This window comes from Pteropus vampyrus, unplaced genomic scaffold, assembly GCF_000151845.1.
Source record: "Pteropus vampyrus isolate Shadow unplaced genomic scaffold, Pvam_2.0 Scaffold25, whole genome shotgun sequence".
In the NCBI taxonomy this organism is placed as follows: domain Eukaryota; kingdom Metazoa; phylum Chordata; class Mammalia; order Chiroptera; family Pteropodidae; genus Pteropus; species Pteropus vampyrus.
The window spans coordinates 7,347,728-7,370,208 of NW_011888806.1; the positions used below are offsets into that span (position 1 = coordinate 7,347,728).

At 30.9% G+C, this 22,481-nt stretch overlaps 1 protein-coding gene across 1 annotated transcript in view; it reads right to left on the reverse strand.

Moving 5' to 3' along the window:
• Nucleotides 1-22,481, reverse strand: part of MMRN1 (multimerin 1) — a 57,533-nt gene that overhangs the window by 27,848 nt on the left and 7,204 nt on the right. The window contains exons 2-3 of the mRNA XM_011356284.1: nt 13,114-13,233; nt 10,458-10,564 (exon numbers count right to left, since the gene is read on the reverse strand). Of these exons, the coding sequence (XP_011354586.1) occupies nt 10,458-10,564; nt 13,114-13,233 (227 nt within the window). The remainder of the gene's footprint in view (nt 1-10,457; nt 10,565-13,113; nt 13,234-22,481) is intronic.

Genomic DNA, 22,481 nt, shown 5'->3' on the forward strand with positions numbered 1-22,481 from the left:
GAGAAGAGAGAGTTAAGCATTGGGCCTGCCTCATTTTTTTCCAGTAATATGTGGCTGATGTTCATTTTCCTGTGTACTGAAGCATGATGGTCCAGGATGATTGCAGAGTAAGCTGCTCTGCCCCTACTCATAGGGCAATGTGTTATCACGTTGCTCTTGGAGGCGGAACTCTAATTATGTTTGAAAAAAAAAATAAAATTATTCAAGTCTCCTATTAGGGGAAAATGGTTGGTTGGGGGAAACTGTAAACTGGAAGTTGTAAAGTGCCTGCATAATTAAGGGGACTTTAAAATCAGCTGTGTTAAAAGCTGTAGCAGTTTTTTAGGGGAACAGCCACAAAAGCTGTTTGTTTGACAATGCCTATGCCACTGGTGTCTACTTGGAAATAAGGGAGAGCTACAGGATTCTTACTTGAAAGAATATCTGTTTAAGTAATAGTGCCACCTAAATGGGTTTTTACCAGATATTTAAGAAATACATAGGCTCAGAACGTAAAGACTACAAGTAAACTGTAAACTGTTACAGGATATATCTCAAGGGGATTGACCTGTGAAATCAGTGACATTTTAGAAAAAAAGAAATTCTAATAAAATAAATCTAACTCTGTTAAAGAATCCCTTCCCATTTTCCACAAATCAAGTAATATTTTCAATGGCAATATAATTTTTCATTGGGGAAAACAGTTTAAAGAAATTTATTAAAAATATTGAACATTAAGCAATGTATGTCTGTAATTTTCAGACTTCTAATGAACAAATTTATTCATTAAAGTCTGCATATTAAAATCTGAGAAAACAAGTGTTTGGTATCTGTTCTTCTTCCCATGTGAAATTATGTACCAATGAAACTGAACCTTGGGCACATGTTAATTATACTCCCTAGTGCATTTGTGGCTGTGACAATAATCTTAAAGCATCTCCACTCCATAGAAAGTATAATATATTTGACACTAATTTGAGTTAGTTTCTATTGTTAGATTGAATTTTGCAATGCTTTTCTTCAGAGCATTGAGTTAAATTAATGAATTTCCATTCATGTTCAGAGCTATTGTTTTGATTTTGTTTCTTTTTTTCCCCCAAAAGTATTACTTAAAGTCCTGAGTAATTGTTGATTTATTCGGTTGAAGAAGACAGTCTGCAGCTTGGGAGAAAGTGTACTTATCTGGGGGCTGTGGTAGGTGGCAAAAAGTGTTAATTTTCTACTCAGTCCTAGCAATAAAGTTCTCATAGTCTAAATTCAAATTAATTCACACAAACATATCAATTAAATAACTGCATAATTTTAAAAAATCAAAATTCCTCCTTAGATGATCTAATAAAGCATTTTTCTGGCAGCTAAAAGCTGTCTATCCAGGAAGGCAACTAGAGAGTAAGCCATGGTTCTCAAACTCAGGTCCCTGAATCAGCAGTATCAGCGTCACCTGGGAACTTTTGAAAATGCAACATCTAGGCCCCAGCCCAGACCTGCTAATTTAAAACAAACACTGAAGTGGGGCAGCAATCTGTGGTTTAACAAGCTCTCCAGGTAATTCCAATGTACACTAAAGTATGAGAATCACTGGAGTAGAGCATCAAGATAAATCTTCTCTAGCAACTTCCCACCTCTCTATTTTATTTCTCTTAACAGTATAAGAGTGTTCAAGATACAGACTTCTAAGTATTTACAGCAAAAGGAACAGATGAGTTTAATAAAATGCACAAATAGTATTTTCATTGTCTTACTGCTTACCTTTTTGAGCTAGACCATAAGAAAACAAAAAGAGCTGATGGATTGAAGGGCATCCCATAACTTGATAGCCAGTGGACACTTTGTTAGCAAGCAATACATAATTATAGTAAAAACAAAAACTATATTGTTTTGTGGCATGCAAGATTGTTATTCAAATTTCCTTTTGTCTCATGAACTTTAAAGACATTACTTTTTTAAAAAGTGTTTCTCAAAAACAGTAATTTTTCATCATGTATGGAAATCGGAAGCACCTGTAAACTTTGAAATGCTAAAAGTATCAAATTTTTTCCATTCCTCCATCCGAAGATTATGATTAAGTAGATCTGTTCTAGGGAATTGCGCATGTGTATATATGTATATATTTAAAAGTCTAATTATGAGGTATGAACAGGTAATTATGAGGTATGAACCTGGTTAAGAAGTACTGATTTAGAATGAATTGCAAATTTTCTGATTCTAATAAGTAAATTCATTGTTAGAGGCAGAAAATGCCAGATATTTTTATATTAAAATTGCAATTAAAAATCGATTTTCCTAGATTTTTAAACAGTCACACATGGTTGTTGATAACAAGAACATAAGTTAAAGACATGATTTATTAAAACTCTAATGAATGAAAACCTTGAGTCTCCTACCATTCCATAGAGAAGTGGGCCTTTATAAGAGGTAAGTGATGTGGGGCAGGGTGGAAAGTACTTTTCACAGCTCCCCGATTCCCTCACATAGATAATACCATTCTCTCTATTGTTATGACACAAGGTCCCTGAAGAGGTACTGCTAAGCATGGAAACATGTGAAGAGTGTTTAAGCCATCTTCTCAGTGATCAAATCATAGACAATTTTAGAATGTCTCATAAATAAAAGCCCTTTCTTCTGAAAACTTAGGCTATTACTCCTCACTCTCACCTATCAATGTTCCACATACCTACCTCCAAGACTGTATTTAGTCAGTATGCATCAATAAGGCCTACCAATTATTAAAATATTGAAGTACAGTCATACCTGTTGATAAATACATAATGTGTAATAAGTGATAAAATTAATGTAAAAATTATAATATTAACTTATTTCAAGTTAATAAGGATATGTCTTGTAAGATACATGATGAATGGAATTCCTATTGTAAAACACTTGAGAAATGTTTTTCAGATTAGCATTTTTGGGCTCATGTTATGCTCTGCATAGACTTTATGAACATTCAATGTCTTAGCAGACTCATCAGTTTTATCATTGTTTGGTTTATGTAGTAGTTAGAATTTTCAAATCATTTGGTACTTTAGTTTACTTGTTAATATATATTAATTGTTATCACTGCATAGTTTTTGATAAATATTATTCAAGAATTTATAACAAATTATTTAAAACACTGGAAAGGACACAAAAATTTAACTAAATTTTCAAAGCATTTCTTTCAGATTCATGAGTGTGAATTTTTTGACTCTGAGAAAAAACAAATTTTATCAAAAATGAACCTGGACCTGGATCATCTAATGATAGAATGTAAAAAATCAGTTAATCTGGAACTGGTTTTGATGTATAAAATGTCAATAAAAATATCAAATCGATATCAAAAAAATCAATTAAATCTAAAAGAAATATGTATTTTTAGAATGAAATTTAACATGATCTTCAATAAAAATTAATGGGTAATTTTTACTTGCTATATTGATGTTGGATTCAAATAATGATCTAAATTTGTATTATTTAAAATTAAAATTACTAGACTTATTTTTCATCTTAATGGCATTCAATTTCTATTAAAATTCATTTGTAATCATCAAGGGAAAAATATTAAAGAACTTTATAACAATGTTATGAAATAAGCTTTTATAATGTTAAAAATTTTCAAGTAAAGCAAAACTTTGAAAATAATATAAAAATTCAAAAATACTTTATCAAGTATATCAATAAAAAGTCAATACAAGAAAAATAGAAGAGAAAATTAGAATTTTTAATATGTCATATAATTGAAATAATTGATCATTTCAGAAAATAATTTACCTGTAGCATAATTCAGATAAAGTCATAGCACTGCAAATCAGTTTTATGGTTAGCATTTGGAAAATAAGCTTTTTAAAAAGAGAGAGAGAACTGGTTTTTAGAAATAACATTCTAATAGAAATAGGGAATAGAAGTTACCCTTACTGAACTAGAGATAATTTTAATACTGATGAAAAATATTTTAGATATAAAAATGTATATATAAGCTATTTGAAACAAAAATTGATAAGGGATCCATTACATGAGAAACATAGATTTCCTAATAAATTATCTAAAAATGAAATTTATATGACAAAACTCAAATATATAATAAATTTTTAAGTTTCTTGATTTATGGTGCCATGAATTTGGCCAGATGACATTTGCAAAGATCCATAAATTAATTAAATTGTACATTCCTACAAGAATGTCTGTGATTCAGTTAATAATAAATATCTTGAATATTAAAAATGTAAATAGTATTCAAGAACTGGAAAAAATTTGAATGCAGTCACTGTTAATTCTGAAGAATGGTAATATCATTGATGTTGATAAAAATTATCAATTTACCAATATCTAATGAGACCCAATGACTGTAAATCTAATGGAGAAGTCTTTAAAAGAGATTGTGGCAGTTCCCTATATTAAATCATCTCTGTGACAGGACATTATTTAGCTGGAGTCATCTATGTCAAAAGAAAGAACACACCAATAATTTATAGAAATTAATACATTGTTCAGAAATTATTGGAATAGTAGGATGAATGGTTTATTATGATTTATACTACCTGGTATGAAATTTTATAATATATTATAGATAATATACGCATTAACTTAAGAAAATAATGTATTCCCAATTTTTGATTTGTAAATTGACTTATATATTAATTAATACTGAATTAGTTGTTAAATGTTTGAATATGGCCCCTTATTCAACAAAAGTCACAACAGAATTTTACATAGGGTTTATTTCCAGAGTTTCAAAATGCTTTGCTAAAGCCTTATTATAAACAGTAAGGCATTATTTTATGTTGCATTATTATATTCAAATGAAATCTCTTCTCTTTGTCTCATTCTTTACAAAGTACTGTATGTTGTATATTGAATGTGGAGATAATAAGATTGTATTTCCCTTAGTGTTTTCCATTTCAGCACAAGCAAAGTAGGGAATCTTACATATACACACTGACCTACACACACAAGAGTAGGTGTGAGAGGATTCTAAGTCTTCAAGAGTTGTATTTGAGTGGGGGCAGGTCATCCTCAGAGTTCTTTTTGTGCAGTGCAGTCGAGGTAAGATGAATGTACAGAAAGTGAAAACAAACCTGAGTAAGAGATCAAATGTTAAGAATAGAAAGGAGGTAAATGAATAGCTAAAGTCTAGTTTTCTATTTTAGGGTCAAAAGAATTTCAAATAAATTTCATTCATGTGATCTGGAAAAATGCAATTGCATTACTAACAAGAGAATAGAAAGTGACATACTGGAGAAAATCAGCAGATTAGAAATAAAAATGAAAAAGATAAAAAAATTTTAAATCAGTAACAAGTGGGAGAAGAGAAATTAATCTCTTCAGAAAAAAAAGAAATTGAAAGAGAGAATAATTCAAAAAGAATCGACTAAAAGTCTAGTTTTTTTGCATACTAATCTTTAGTGATTTACTCCTTATTATGAGGGAAAATAATACACATGAAATAAGAAAAATTAAAACTCCATATTGTGAAGTTTTAAAAAGACTGATTTGAAAGAAACTGTAATAGGAAAAATAAATATTGAATGACAAAAACTCATGTGACTGTGTGTGTGTGTGTGTGTGAGTGTGTGTATCTGCATAAAACTTCCCATTTGCTCTCAGCTACAGTTATCTTTAAATTGTTTTAGAATGAAATAGGTGAGGAAATTGTTCTCTTAAGTTGAGAGGGGAAAAAAAAAAAAAGGTTAAGTACCACACAAAGATCTTTGGGATACAATTGTCATGTGAATCTTTTTTCTCTGGAATTCATTGGATGGAGTCCCCGCCAAGGCTGTTAAAAATTTGAAATGCCTGTTTAACTAGTTGAATAGTTTATTATCTTTTTCTAGCTCTGTTTGTTGACTGGAGTTCAATACTTGCATTCATCCCAATTTATTGCAGGAGGTTTAGCTGGTGAAAAAGCGCTGATAGAATCTCTGACAATGGAGTCAGTTACTCTCCTGTAATAAAGTTCCCGGTTGATCAATGTGCTTTTATTTTTTCATTTAGCAATCCTTCTGTCTTCCCAAATGTCTTCCCAAATGTATCTACCATAAGGACTGCCACTGATCCTAGATTTTCCAGGCAATCTATCTCATTGTGCACTTAAGCACAGACCTTTACTTTGTTCCTTTCTATGAGATTGGAATTGAAACAGAATGGTATTTATTTAAGTCTAGTAACTTTTAAAGATCTTTATGCACTTTGGATTTAAAAAAAAAATTCAATATATTTAAAAAATTAGATTCCTTTTTCTTTCTTCTCCTTATATGATTACTTCTGTTTCCTTGCACTAAGAAACTCTGACCTTAATGATGAAGGACTTAAGAGATGCAGGCAAAGTCGGTGAATGTCAAGAGAAACAGCCTCCTCATTAGGTGCATTTCCCTGTTTTCTTTTCTTTTTTTTTTTTTAAATTAGACAGGTGTTATTTATGAGTGTATTTTTTTTTTCTCTTTCAGGCCTCTGAGACATGGAGAAAGTCATTAGTGGCAACTCAGTAATGAGGAAGCTTGCTCTCTCTCCCTTAGAAGCAGAAACCTTCCTGTGCGGCTTGACAAGACCGGTTTCCAGCTGATCCTGCCATATTAAGTGAATGTCTGCATGGTGGCGTTCGGTACATGTATAAAGATTTACTGGGATTTAATAGTTCAATCAAAGAAGGAAATTTGGTGCAACTAAGATTTAAGGTACATGGTGAGTTTTGACAAAATGCATCATAATTTTGAGCAAGATGTGTACAGGAAGTAAGGTTCTTTTCCAAAGCGGAGAACATTAACCATCACTTGGAAGAATGAAAAATGCAAAGATATAAGATATATTTATTCTGTTTTAAATATTATAACTTTTGTTTCATATTAATTGAAGTAATATTTTAAGATAATCTTACTGGAGAAGCTCCATTTTTAAAATGTGAGTTATAATAACTTATAAAATTTATTAAATTATTTCGCAGTATGAAATGAAATGTGTTCATATACTTATAACATATGGCAGGGGTCAGGCTATTTCCAGAACTGCATGATTATATTTTTTCAGCATTTAGAATATTTGTGATAGATTTTATAAAGCATAATTTTATAAAATACTTTTTTTCCTATATGGAGGATCTAACTAAAGCTGACTGGATTTTTTAATGGATTTACAGAGAAGTTTTTCTGTTTTCCTCTCTGATCTAACATTATTTGAAATGAAATGTCTGTGTTTTGTGTCATTAGAGCAAACCACAATTTACTTGTTTTACTTCAGAATATTTTAGAGACATCTACTGGAAAAGCATATTATTGCAAATTTTATAAAATTTCTTTAAAAAGCATTTTGTTACTGACATTTCAAAAAAAAAGTCTTAGATATCACAAAATTAGATCAGTTTCTGAAGACTCTCAAAAGATATAAAAAATGTAAAACATAGCAAATCTATTACTTTTTGTTGGACTTCATGCTCTTTTTTTTCAATGAAGTTCTATTCACTTAAATTTTTAAAAAATTTGTTTTCTCTTGCAAGTATGACTAATGTTTTTAATAAGCTAATCTAGAACTTATTACTAGAATTTTGGTTATCTGAGTTGCAGCAAAAAGAGCATGTGTAGAGAGGTTCAGTAGTATTATAAATAGCACACTGTAGAATAAGACAACAGGTAGAATTGCCCCATAGATTTTGAATTACAGCATCTCTTCCTAACAGATTGGGGATGGATCTATATAGAATAAGGGAGAAAGTAAGAGAGAGAGAGAGCAGTAGACAAGTGGAGAAGAAGTAAAAGAGTACAGTTGCTAGCAGCTTCAGTGATTATTCCTGATCTATTGCTCTTTTTCATATAATTAAAAAGATCTCTCTGCTGTGATATAAACTAAAATGAAATCATTACTTTTGTTTTATAAAATTTATTTTGTGGGGAGGAAACTTATCAAGGAAGCAGGGATTTGTGAAAGTTATGTAGTCTTTTATAAATTTTCTATGAATAAAATAATCTCCTGGTGTTGTGAAGGACTAGCACTGAAGTAATTATAGTGGTAAGCTACCCAACAAGGTTATTCAAAACCCTTCAGGGCTCTGAAGAAATTTAAAGAACAGATCAGCCACACCGATTATCGTTGCCATATTTGGGGCTGCTTGTCATATGAGACAGCGTGGAGAGGGCTGTCAAAGGAAACCTGCCAATTTTCTCTCCCACATAAGAACAAAAGACTGTTGGCACATATATAAAGTGTGATAAAAAAAAAAAAAAAAGGAGGGGGAACTTGAAATGATTTGGGGTAGAAATCAGAAGGGAAAATTGTGAAAACAAACAAACAAACAAACCACAATAGATAAGATAATGAAGACTGGTTCAAGGGACAAAGGGACACAGTAGTTCTTGATACATACAGTGCATCAATTGCACTAATGAAAAATTCAACAATTTTTATGTACTGCAATAAAAATGAATAGTGGGATGATCATAATATTGTAGGGAATAACAGTGGGTTCTTTTGGAATCACAGTTATATTAGAATTTACTGTATGACAATGACACAATAGGCATACATGCCTTCAGAAAATTATTCCTACCATAGATTTCAATAGAAAGATCTTTCCACAACAGCTTAATTGGCAGAAACGTGAATTATGGGTAATTCTAATTATGGTATTGTGACAGAAGGACACAGTCAAAACTGTTCTGGGACATTTTTGTTAATGGGAATTCAAGATAACAATTTATAAATCTAGTATGAAAGATATCCACAGTTTACTTCCAATTAGAACACAAGGTGTCATTAAACAAAACTAAACTACTTGAATCAAATTTAAATATATAATACTTTGAAAAAAAGGGGGAATAATAGTATATAGTAGATATTCAAAACTGTCAGTCTTGTTTCTTGTGTATATATTTATAATGATGAAATTCTGTGTTTCCTTTCCTTCTAGATGTATATAGTCCACATTGTAATTAATAATCAATCACAGTTGACCCTCGCACAACATAGGCTTGAGCTGTGTGGATCTACCCATACGTGGATATTTTTCAATAAATATACAGCTGGCCCTCCATATCCCGATGTTTTACATCTGTGGATTCAACCAATCTGGATGGAAAATAGTATTTTTGATTAGTGGTTTGGAATTCACAGATGTGAAGGCCCATGGTATGTACTGTTCTATGCCATTTGATATTAGAGACTTGAGCGTTCTCAGATTTTGGTATCCGCTGGGGTCCTGTAACCAATCTCCCACAGATATCAAGGGACGACTGTAGTTAAGTTTGTGAGAAGGCAAAAATTATATGCAAGTTTTTAACTGTGGGAAATGTTAGCACCTCTAACCTCTGCGTTATTCAAGGATCAACTATAGTAGGTATAAAAGGATGAAGCATGCATGAGGAAATCACAGTTACCAGCTGGAGCACAGGACAGTCCTTGACATACAGACTTTGCTTCCTAACATGTATCTCCATTAAGCCCCTTATGTACAACAGGATGTGTAATGGCATTTATATTTCTAGAAAGGTATGCTGTGAACAAACACTTGAATCTTTAAGAAATAATAATGGAATTAATATTCCTAAGAAATACTTTTTTTATATAAGAAGAGAAATGTAAAAACTAATCACAGACTTTAGAAATATAATTCTAAATACTATCCAGAATTTTTAGCCATCTGCCATATACAGACAATAAACAAATATATTTTATCTCTGTGAGTATATCTGTGTACCTCATGGAAATCCAAAGTCCTTTGAAAGCAGTATCATACTTGGATTTTCAAAGAATATGCTGAATTACTTTGTTTCCAAATATTTTCTGTATAGATAATATTTTGTTTAAAATTTTACTTGATCTGATTATAAAGTACATATTCATGCTATACTTTGAAAATGTATTAATTTTTTTTAACATCTCTGAAATTAGGCTAGACCCAGAACAAACCTCTAGATTCTTGTTGAATTGGCCTAGAAGAACCATATGTAATATCCCTAGCTAAACTGCAGGGTTCCTAGAGCTTTTATGTTACAACTTTCTTTCTTTTTTTTTTTTTTTTAATAAGAATCATAATGGTTTCTCCACACTTATATTAATTTTTAATCACAGTCTCTTACACTGCTGATTGAATTCCTGCTAACGGCCTTTCTTGTGATATTCATTCATTTAAAATATGTATGCTGATGCCATATCTTATTTTTCAAAGGAAACCTGTTTAAAGCCAAAAGCAAAATAATAGTCACATAGATGTTAAGCCACGGCAAATTACTGTGTGTTTGATCAGCTTTGCCACCAGAAAAGCCTTAAAATCTCAGCTGAAGAAATGGCTCCATTAGGATGTATAGATATAAAGCAGAATAATTCATGCCATATTTGTATATATGCTTTAAAACTGAATTTCATTCACAGATACAATATTATTTCAAAAAATTGAACTGGAACTAACCAGTTCAAAGAGAAAAGGCAACTCTTTTTTTCTTTACTGGAATCAGTTGCTTATTCTTCAGAAATTTTATGCCTGTAATTGTTACTATAAAATTAATATTAGAATATACCTTTTAGCTGACATTTTGCTCCACTGAACCCAGGACAGCACTTCCATTCCAAAGAGGTGACAATTTTATGTTGCATCCTGTGGACAGGATTTGATGTCCTCTGAGATCTAGAGAGGAGAACCATTGGGAAAAATGGATTATTTGTTTCACATTAAATTACCAGTTGGAATAATCATTGCAAAGTGGGATGATTCTTGAAATAGCATTCAGTTATCATTATCTGTTATTTTATTTATTATTAATATTATTGTCAAACTTAGATTTCTTTAAAAACATTATAAAATATATTAAGGGTCATACTATTTGGTATTTTAAACTTATACTTATCATTATATCTTCTAAAGATACTGTAGGTTTCCCCTTGGAAATGCTTTTCACTAAACCAATGTTAAAACTTATTTGAATTCAAAATTTTAAATAGTTTATGGGGATAATTTATTTTATTTCAATTATTAGTTTTTATATTGTTATAAGTTAAAAGGATCTGTTTTCCTCCAAATCAATATCAAATGACTTAAAACTAGTTGGGTATTAGTGATCTAATCGAAATTGATAACCACTATTATTTTCAACCCGAGCTTTCTCATTTCTCAAGTTTTTAAATCATACTATGTATTATTTCTCTCATAAACTATTTCTCAGAGAGAGAGAGAGAGAGAGAGATCTAACATGAGAAAATATTATTTCTGAGAAGAAACCATGGAAGGAAACCATGAAGGAACTATAACATTTCAACAATCAATATAAATAGTGAATGATACTAAATTACAGGCTCTATGTATGTAAATGTAAATCATAAATACAATTTTGCCATATTATTTTTATCCCTATGACTTCAATATTAGCTAATATTTATCAAACAGGTCTATGAAAATTGGCATGTATTATCTTGTTTAACCCTCATATTAGTTCTTCGAGGAAAGTACTATTATTATCCTGATTTGCTGATGAGGAACATGATTAACAGAAAAATGAAATAACTTGCTCAAAATTCCATATCTAAAAGGGATGGAGCTAGGACTTTAACCCATGCTGTGTGGGTTAGCCTCTCCTGTATGATCTAGAGTTTGTCGCATACAACCATTTGCAGACAACACAAGTCGCTCTCATGGATAAACTCTGATTATGTGGAGGAAACATAACAGACATAACAAACATAACTAACATAACAAACATAACAGAAACATAACAGTGTTAAGGAGACTTGGATTTTAGTTTCTGCTATAACTTGATGGGTAATTCAAAATGTGTGAGGTTATTCCTCAATTTTAAGATGAGATTCTCTCCATCTCTATAAGTAGGCTTTATTTATTATTAGAAAGTATTATTTATCCATGTTTGTTTTAGTAAATTATATTCGGTAAATAACTCTTTCCAGTGACATGTCGTCTCTAGTCTAGTAGCTAAAGGTAATAGGAAGGCAGTTTGGAAAGAGACCCTTTCTAGTTTATAAGGGTGAACTCAAGCAGTAGTTGCATTATTGGTGGAGTCAATGTCACTGCTTTGGGAAATTGGATTTCTGATGTATGTGGCTCAAACATAATAAACAGAAAAGTGACAAACATTGCGTATGTACTGAAATAGTGAATGAATGGAAAGACCCATTAAAAGACAGAGAAAAATAAGAGATAAAAATAAAGATGCATATTTCCGATTTGTTCAAAGAAAAAAAAAGTTCACCTTGAGCTCAGAAGGGCAGTTTGATATGGGATACTGTGGTAATATTTTTATTACTAAAAGAATTAACAACGTATTCTTTGTATCTCATGTCAACAAGGAAATTGTCACAAAGGAAGTAGATGCTGAAAGCAGAACTGGTGCTCGGCTTTCTCAAATCCCTAAGATATGCTTAGCTCTCTGGACCATGAACCTCAGCTGTTCCTCAAAGGTTAAGAAACACCTTAATTTTATGTATTCTTACTGCACACTCTTCCAGATTACCGATGTGTCAGATTCATTGCCTGAGTTATTTGTATGACAATTTGCATAACATTAACCATCATGACCTGAATAACAATTTTAGTTCTTATTTCAGGTTCTTCAGAAATACCCCCAGCTGAGCTACTGTGACTGTATGAATTCAGAGAATTTATCAGTTACTCAGCCCTGTGTTTTAGGACAATTACATAGACTTTTTTTTTTTTTTTTAAATGAAAACTAACATGAGCCATTAGAATAGACACGAGATGAAAGGGCCCACTATTCTGTTTTACCAGGCATAATTGCAATTGGTGGCTTGCCAAGTTATGGACTTCTCTCTAACCTAATATGAAAAGGAAATTATCAATAAACCTTTAAAGCTGTATATGAATTTCATAAGAAAATAAAGGACAGGTTGTTGATCAGATTATAGCATAAAAGTAATAGTAGTAGTAAAAATAGAAATAAGCATGAGAATTAACATTGAAACTTACAAAGTACCAGGCACTAGGCTAAGTATAATACTGCATTATCTCACATATTTTAAAAACACCCATATGAGGCAAGTATTATTAATATCCACATTTTACTTATTTAAGATCATACATCTAGTTTGATGTGATGACCCTACCCTGACCCTACTAAACATATGTGTCTGGGTTGATTAACTTCACATATTCTAAGCCATACATGATTATGGTATAAGAAGTGTCTATTTTCAACAACTGTTACATACCTCTGAGGACAGAATCCACTGTTCCAGCCACAGGGCCCTCCCCTACTTGGAACGTAAGTGACTTGGTTGTCCAGTATCACTGTAGGAGATAATCTGGTATGCACATAAGCACACCAATTCCTAAGGAAGAGATCATTTTTGTTAGAAAAAAGTCATAGTCAAAGAATTTGTTTTTATCAAAATTATTTTCATAAACCTCTATCTATTACTGACAGTACTACAGATCAAATACCTTGAAAAATTGATATCTAGCTTTAAAACATCTAGAGATCAGAGAAAACATACTGTTATTCATTGCTCTACTCATGGAAAGTAAAGAAACACTGCAAGATCGAAATAAATTGAGAATAAATCAGACCTAAAACCAGAACCTGTATTGTTTAGCTACAAGCTAAGTCAAAATCCAGATTGCCCTTAGAGCAAATACTAATATTAATACTGAGATTGGAAATTCAGACCTAAGTTCATTACTTCTATAGAATAATGTACAGTAAGACAAAAGTAAATAAATGGTGTAAGGACAAAAAAGAGGAAAAAATAGCTATAATTAGCAGTAGAGTATATCATTGTGAATAAGGAAGATAGGAAATAGTATAGATGCAAATGATTACAATTAGAAAGCTTGGCAATGTAGTTAATATCAATATGAAAATTTTTATAATTAATGAAGTTTAGTCACATGGTTAAGATCAGTTATGACAAAAGATACTGCTTAAAATGGCAAAAATATTATTTTAGTTAAATCCAACAAAAAGTGTAAGATTTAACATATAAAATGTTTAAGCTTTATTGAAAAGCCTGAAAGAAAATCCAATACCTTATGTTCATTGATGGGAAGAGCCAATGTAAATAAATATATAAATTCTCAATTTAATCTATAGATTCAATGAGTTTTTAATCAAACCTTAGTTTGAAACAAGCTTAATAAGCTTATTAATGTAATAAACTGAAAATATAAATTTCAGAAATTTCTGGCTCTTGTCATAACAGAGCACAAGATTTACCTTTCCTTAGTAAAACTATAAAGCTGGACAAGAGATAAAGCAATACTTTTCAGATGCTGGACAACAGACAATGCAGTTATATGGTTCTTGAAAGAAGGGAATCTCATGTATGATGTGAATTCCACATTCAATCTAGATTTCTGCTTTGGATCAATTTTCAAATTGTATCAGAGGGGTAGACCCCAAAGATGGAGAACACTGGGTGAAGGAAACAGAGATCCGAGTTTGGGGCTGCTGAGGCTATTAGAATATGTCAGAAAAGTTAATGAAACAAGGGGGCTGGAAAGAGATGTCATTTTAAAAGTTAATATTGAGTCTCCTTCAATCTTGGGCGGAATACTATGCTGTGCTTATAAAGAATAGTTCTCTGCTAGGCTGGCAGAGAACAAGTTATGGGGATCTGCATGAGCCAAACTGAGGTCCCAGATATCGCCCAGTAGTGGAGAATTCTAACCAGCCAAAGAGGAAAGTTCTTACTAAACACCCCTTAGCATTCACCTCAAGAAGTGAAAAAACTACAAAATATCATGGAAAGAAATTAAAGGCGACCTAAATAAATAGAAAATGTTCATCAGTTGAAGACTTAATAGTGTTAAGATGACAATACTCCCCCAAGTTGATCTATGGCTTCAATGCAATCCAAATCAAAATCCCAGCTGCCCTTTTTTTGTTTTTGTTTTTTGTTTTTTTTTGCCGAAATTTAAAGCTGTTCTTAGAATTTAAATGAAAATGCAAGGAACTCAGAATAGTCAAAACAATATTAAAAGGGGTGGGGGGCACTTGGAACTCATACTGTCCAATTTCAAATATTACTGCAATTACAATAATTAAGACTGTAACTGACTTGCATAAGGACAGAGATATAGATCAATGGAATAGAATGTAGAGTCCAGAAATAAACCTTTACAGTTACGATTGACTTTTGACAAGGGTGCCAAGTGATTCAATGGGGAAAGAATATTCTTTTTAACAAATGATGGTATAACAAATGGACAGCCAAATGCAAACAAATGAAGTGGGACCTCCATCTCATACCAGATATAAAAATTAACTCAAAAATAGATCAAAGAATTAAAAGTAAGAGCTAAAACTATAAAACTCTTAGGGCCTGGGATTATCATGTCAATGTAATAAGGCAAGAGGAAAATAAAGTCCTGCTGACTGGAAATTAAGAAGTAAAATTATATTTATGTGCAGAAAACATGAGCTTTATGTGGAAAATAATAATGAACTTACAAAAAAAACTATTGGGGGTAGTAAGCGAATTTAGCAAGGTTGTGAGATATAAGGTCAATACACAAAAACATCAATGGTTTTCTTAAGTAGGAACTAAAATACTTGAATATCTAAAGTTTAAGAAATTTTGTTCATGTGAGTAATTTGAAAAGAGAGGCTACAGATTAGGAAAAGATATTTAACACACATGAAAAGTATTAGCATCCATAAAAGACATACATATCAAATTTATACCAATTAAGATAAAGGCACAAAAAAATAGAATGGAAAAATGTACAAACTATTTGAACAAGCATTTTATATGAGGAAATACCAATGGCCATGAAACACATAAAAAGAAAGTCAATTTTGTTAGTATCAAGAAAATACAAATTAAGATTACAACAGAATAATATTTTATACCTCGACATAAGCAAACTGAGATTTTGACAATCTCATTTGGTCAGAGGATATAGAGAATTAGAATCTCTTATATACTGTTGATGGAAATATACAATGGTATAACTACTTTAAAAAACAATTTGTTAATATCGTGTAAAAATAAACATTCATATACTCTCCACCCAGTGGTTACACTTCTAGATACATACTTTTGAGAAACTATTATACTTGTATACCAGGAATCATATCTGAATATTTATAGCAGCAAACATTATTCATAATTACTAAAATCTGAAAGTAACTCAAATGTCCATTTACCATAGAATGGGGAAATAAATTCTGAAATACATACACAATGGATATTATTCACCAGTAAAAAAAGAATGAACTGTAATATTGTCTAATAGCCCAAATTTATCTTATAACAAACTTGTGATGCAAGCAAGTTAAAGAAACGCAGTATGATGCTTTTTTCTCATGTAAAGCTAAAAATAAAAGTTAACGATATATCGTTTAGTGATAAATATACATATGATAAAATTATATTTAATAATGCATCTATTTTGTATGTATCAAATATAGCACAATTTGAAAAATGATGAGGGTAACAAATAAATCCTGTCTCATAGAAAGATTCAGTTGACTTGCTGTTTTGATTCCTACATCTTATCATTTAAACTATATTGTATCTATAACTTTTTTCAAGACAGTTTCTAAAAAACTTGTTTATATCTATCCATGTATGCTTATTCTCTTTAACATATAAGATAGTATTGAAATATGATTCAACTACACTCCATGAAGCTGAGAAACTTTAAGAGCATCAGTCATTTGCCACAAAAGGTCATAATTAGACAAAAATTGCTTTTATTAGAGTACTTATCTTTAGATATTTTGGTGGAAGCTATCCAAAATAATAAAGACATTTAAAGATATTCCTTACCTCAAGAAAGTTTAAATTGAAAATATACATTAATGCTTCAAATAGAGTTATAGGGAGTGGAGAGTTAAATATTAATTGTTGAATAAGTGCCAACACAGAAAACAGTAATTTTAAATGCATAAAAAATAAATTATTAAATTATATGAGAAAATAAATTAACACAAATGGGTGAAACCTAGTGGCTATAGAAGTCTGGAAATTTTTGTCTTGTGCTTGTAATATGTGATGTCAATTACTGTTCTAATACTTTCAAGGTAGACAGTAGAATATATAGATACAATTTAGGAAAAGAAGGAGCAGCCTCATTCCTAGTTGCTACACCTGTTACTTTATCATAAAATATCCTATACCAAATATCCTATAGAAAGTCTTCAATACTATAGGTTGAATTAATGACTGGATTATATCTGGCTTTTTTTTCCTCCTTACTTTGTTATTTCTATGATTTTTTTTACTATTGTGGTTATGCATCTTGTTACATTTAATTTATATTCTTTTCTCTCATCTGTAACTGAGTTTTTTTCCCTCTCTGGGGATCAGAGATGATTTGCAAAACAGCATTAAAGCAAACATTACATAACTGTGAAATCAAACCACTACAAGTTCATATTGATGTATGAGATATATACCTATAAATCAATAGAATGTAAGAAAACTATTCTGCTTTTAAAAAAATAATAAAATAATGCAAAAATCAACTTTAATGTTAAAAGACAAAGAGGAAATGTACTTTTCCCTAGAGCAGAGCCACTGAAATTAGCAATCATCTGCTTTGTAATATTTAGGCTTCTTAGAACCAAAGATTCTTCTACAAGTCAAGCTGATTCAGTCACATACCCTTCTAAGGCAGATAAATTGAGCACCGTATAGTTTATTGTGCAAGGTTTGAGATGTTTAATAATTCAGTTTTATAAGGATATGAAAAAACACTTTGGCATTTTGTTAAAGCATGGTGGTACTTGCAAAAATAGTGTGAAACAAAAAAACAGGCAAAAGCAAGAAATAAAAATAGAAAAGATTTGAAGTTAAGAGGACTACATAAATGGAGATTTTAAAAAATTAATTAGATTCCTCATGCAAATCCACTGATTATCCTAATTACAGAGAATGACTAACTTCAATAGAAGCACAGTTAAACTGTCACACAGACATTTGCTGAATGACTACGGAGGGTGGAATAAGAGGTAGGAAAAAGGTAAATTCCACTATCCCTACATATTCTTGGTTTTGGGAAAAACATGATAGATGATAGATGATAGATAGATATAGATGATGATAGATGATAGATATAGATGATAGAAATCTTTTAAAATTCTAAATAGTCAATTTTATGACTGAAACAGTTGAGTAGGCAAAAAGCAGATCATCAGATTGCTCATAGCCCAGCAATCTTTGATCCAATATAAATTGGTAGAACTATCCACAGCCAAAGAGCCCCTGGTGTGACTTATAATTAGGTTTATGCTATGATGAAGTAAGCTCATTAAGGGCTGTTAAAAATGTAAATATAATTTTAAAACCAAATAATCCACGAATATAAGTTTAAAAATAGGAAATTAAGCATGGTAAAATGGTGACAGGCAGTGTAAAGGCAGATGTAATGATCTGAGACAAGCATTTTGCTTAAATCTAAAAATCCTTTGTACCTTTCCAGTCTGATTATGGTAGATGGAAAGCAGTTACTTTGAAGTGTTTAGCTTTCCATGGGGTCGTAACCCTCCAAACAGCAGACTGCATTTGGGATTCTCTATAAGGGTAATAACACTGTTGCTTTTGCACAGCATGTATTGAATAAAGCTTGAATTGATTCTTTGGATTTTCCAAGTTAATAGGTAAAAGGTTTGTCCTAGGAAAAAACAGACATCTTTGGTTATTTATGAACATGAGCCTAGCTTGCAGAACATATAAAATAGAAGGTAGAAAAAGAATTCTATTTTGACTTATACAACTTGAAGTTTTGTGGATAATGAACTAAGAAAAGCATTATACATACACAATCTATTGTACTTTTGATTAAAACATTAGAAATCAAAAATACAATAGATTCTGTATAACACTTTAGAAATTTAGAAATCCAGTCTTCTAGGGAACTAGTGAAAAGACTAAATTTAAAAAAGAAAATCTTCTTAATTGGTCATTTGCCATTTGAAGTGTACCCTGACCAAACCATGGCCCAATCATATCCATTCTTATCTTGAACAGATAATAGACCGAAGCAATAAATAATTCATTTAAATAATGACCACAACAAATATTTTTCTTAAGAAATAAAAGACAGCAATCTAATTTACATCATTCCTTAATATTAGTTCTTAGAACTCAGATTAATTGCTTGTCATCCTGTTGGTTAAAAAGCTGAATGTTTAAACTTTTATAATGATAATCTGTGACTTGAATTGACACAATAGCATGAAAATACCAGGTCCTGAGAATATTCACCAGAAATCAAGGTAAGCCAGCAAAATTTCCCACCATAAATTAGCCAATAGTATGTAATTTTCTCTTGGAAGTTGGAGAAGATTTTGTGTTTAGGGAGACTTCATAGATGAAAGACTTCTATGACTTTGTTTCTTGTCATCCCCTTATTGAGATGAACTTAGAAATTCAAAGAGGAACATGAGGAAAATGAAATAAAATGAGACAGACATGGCTACTTCTGAAAATTAACATATATTTTAGGAGATGATTTCTTGGTAACTTTCCTATCAAACTCCCACACTTCACCTGATGCCTTCCCATGTTTCTCTGACTTGGAAAGTGTAAGATTTGAAATAACCATTTCTTTACTTTGTATCTAAAGGTGACTACAAATGACAAATTACAAATCTAACAATACATATATGTGTTAATAAAGTTATAAGTGGTAAGGGAAAGGACTAAGTTTCCTGTGAAATTTAATTTAGAGAGAAAAGTATTAATCCTTCATAAGAGAATAATTCTTTCATGTTGTCACTAATTTATCTTATGAGGAACACTGTTGTCTTAATTATAAGACTATGATTGCATGGAAATATACCCCAACAAAAACCTACCTGAGCTAAGTGTAACCATTACTAATAGCAAAATTATAAAATTACAGTGTAGCACATCATTGGACAATAAACTCCTCAAGTACATAGCAATTAAATCTCCACTAAATTCAATGATGAGTGAGATAAACATATTCTAAATACATCAAAAATAGTCTTGTATTTTTAATGACAAGTCTTTACTTCTGTACATCCAACCTGCTTATTTCATTCTCACCTCTTTTATAAGTCTGACATATGTGCTCAATTCCTTTTCTATCTCTTTTTTTTTTGTATAAATCAGTAAAAAGTAATTTGTTTTAAAGGCAAATACATTTTTAAAAGCAAGAGTATATCCTAACAACACCTAGTTTTGTTGATGTCAATAATTAGGGAGAAAAGCATTCAAATAAAGCCTCCTTTGGTTCAATATATCAATTACTATTTCTGGGGATAAATATGTTTCCTAAATTTGTAAAAAGAGAACGGATTTCAGATAACACCACTAGTCAGGGTAAATGTTTTCCCTAGAACACTACCCTATTAAGAGCATCATTAAAATATCATGGATAACAATAGCCAAAGGTGGGAACAGCTCAAGTACTTACTGACAGATGAATGGATTAAAAAAATGTGATGTACAGATCTCTATCTAGCTAGCTAGCTAGCTAGCTAGCTAGCTAGCTAGCTAGCTATCATTGATCTATCTATCATCATCTATCTTCTACTTATCTATCCATTCATCCATCTAACCATAATCATCTATCATCTATCTCTACAATGGAATATTATTCACCCTTAAAAAGGAATTCTGTCATATGCTACAATATGAATGGATGAACTTTGAGGACATTATGTTAAGTGAAATAAATCAGTCACGAAAAGGCAAATATTGTATGATTTTATTTATATGAGGTATCTAGAGCAGTCGAATTCATAGAGTCAGAAAGTAGAATGGTGGTTGCCAGGCACTGGGGGGAGGGAGAAATGGGAAGTTATTATTTAACAAGTATAAAGTTTCAGTTTGGGAAGATGAAAAAGTTTTGAAAATAAATGGTAGTGATGGCTGCATAACATTGTAAATGTATTTAATGCCACAGAATTGCACACTTAAAAATGGTTAAAATGGTTAATTTTATGTTATGTATATTTTACCACAATAAAAATAAATACATACACACTAAAAAAATTGTCATGGAAAGCTATAAATAATTTTTGCATGCCTCTTGCTAAAATCAGAGGAAATTGAAGAAGAAAAAGAAAGAAAGAAATACAGAAAAAATGTAAAGATAGAAGGAACAAAATAGAGTAGAAAAGGGAAAATGAAGGAAAGGGAGGACAAAGAAAATGAGGAGTTTTTCTCAATGCACTTTTCCTGTCTGAGAGTCAGATTTAGAAAATCATTTCTAATGATGGACTGCCTACTGAACAAGATTTTTTCATTCTTTTCTTTTATTCTACACATGGGGGCAAATGAAGAGTATAGTCCTGTGTCTGGAGTTTTTCATTTGTTTATTTTTTCTATTGTCAAATTAAGCAGAAGAGGAGCAGTAGGGGTGGAGAAAACTGCATTGGCAAAACGAATTAATAAAGAAAAATTTCCTTGAATAGAGAAGCATGTACTGTAGTTGTTGACTTGATGCTGGAGCCGGACTGCTTGCTTTTAATTAGATCTTGACTCTACAACTTATTAGCCGTTAGTTTATTTGTTAAATGTTGCATCTTCATCTATATAATAGTGTGAAAATATTACGTACCTCACAGGATTGCTGTGAGACTAAATGAGTTAATAAATGTAAAACATTTGCTGCTGCTGATAATGATTAAATGATTCAGAGAGTTCAGTAGGATTCTTTTGTGGACTAGATATCTATATATCTCTTTCTATATTTATATCTCCCAATGTTTTTTGCCTCATATCCAAGTAGCAACATGGCTCTTTTTTTGCTTCTTTAATGACCTGATAAATTCATCTTAATGGTAATTGCTTACATATTCAGGTCAGTAATAATTTCCAGAAAACCATTACAGAAGACTATCATCATTTATGTTCAAATCATATAATGAATTTTAGCTTTTAGAAGAAATATATTCAAAATGCCTCTATAGTGTTAAGATGTTATGAACATAAATATTTCCCAAGTATTGTGAAATCTTTATTTTATAAGAATTTATATTTTTTCAATTAAACTCAAAAGGGAACACCTTTATCAAATTATTAATTTGAGAGACGAGAAGTTACATATAGTTCACCAGTCATAAATGAGAAAATAGTCCAAAGAAAATATACACAATATGAAAGAAGAAAGTAGAAATTGGAAGTATGTAGATTTTGTTTAAAATTTTATTGATATGTAAATCGGACATGAATAAAAAACTAAGCTTTTTATATTTAGTTTTGGTTAATAGTTCAAAAGATAAGTTCAACTTCATACTAATCTCCTTAAGAAAATGACTATTCTCAAACAAAAATAATTCGTAGTTCATTTTTAGTGTATCTTGATATAGTTCATTCAAAATTGTACATAATATTTAAACAGAGGAAGTATTAGTCTTACAAAAGAATCATGTAAATAAATATTTGAAACAAATTTCAAAAAGCAATCATGCAAAGATTATATCGTAAGAAATTTCTTATATTTTAATTTTCTGGTTAATTTAAGTTTTAAGAAGAAATCCTTTTTGTATATCAACTTTTGCAATTAAAAGTCTCTTGTTAGGTACCACTAATTTGCTTTCCATAGTGGGCACAGTATGGTGAATGTAATTGAATTTTTGGTGATAAATGGCTGTACA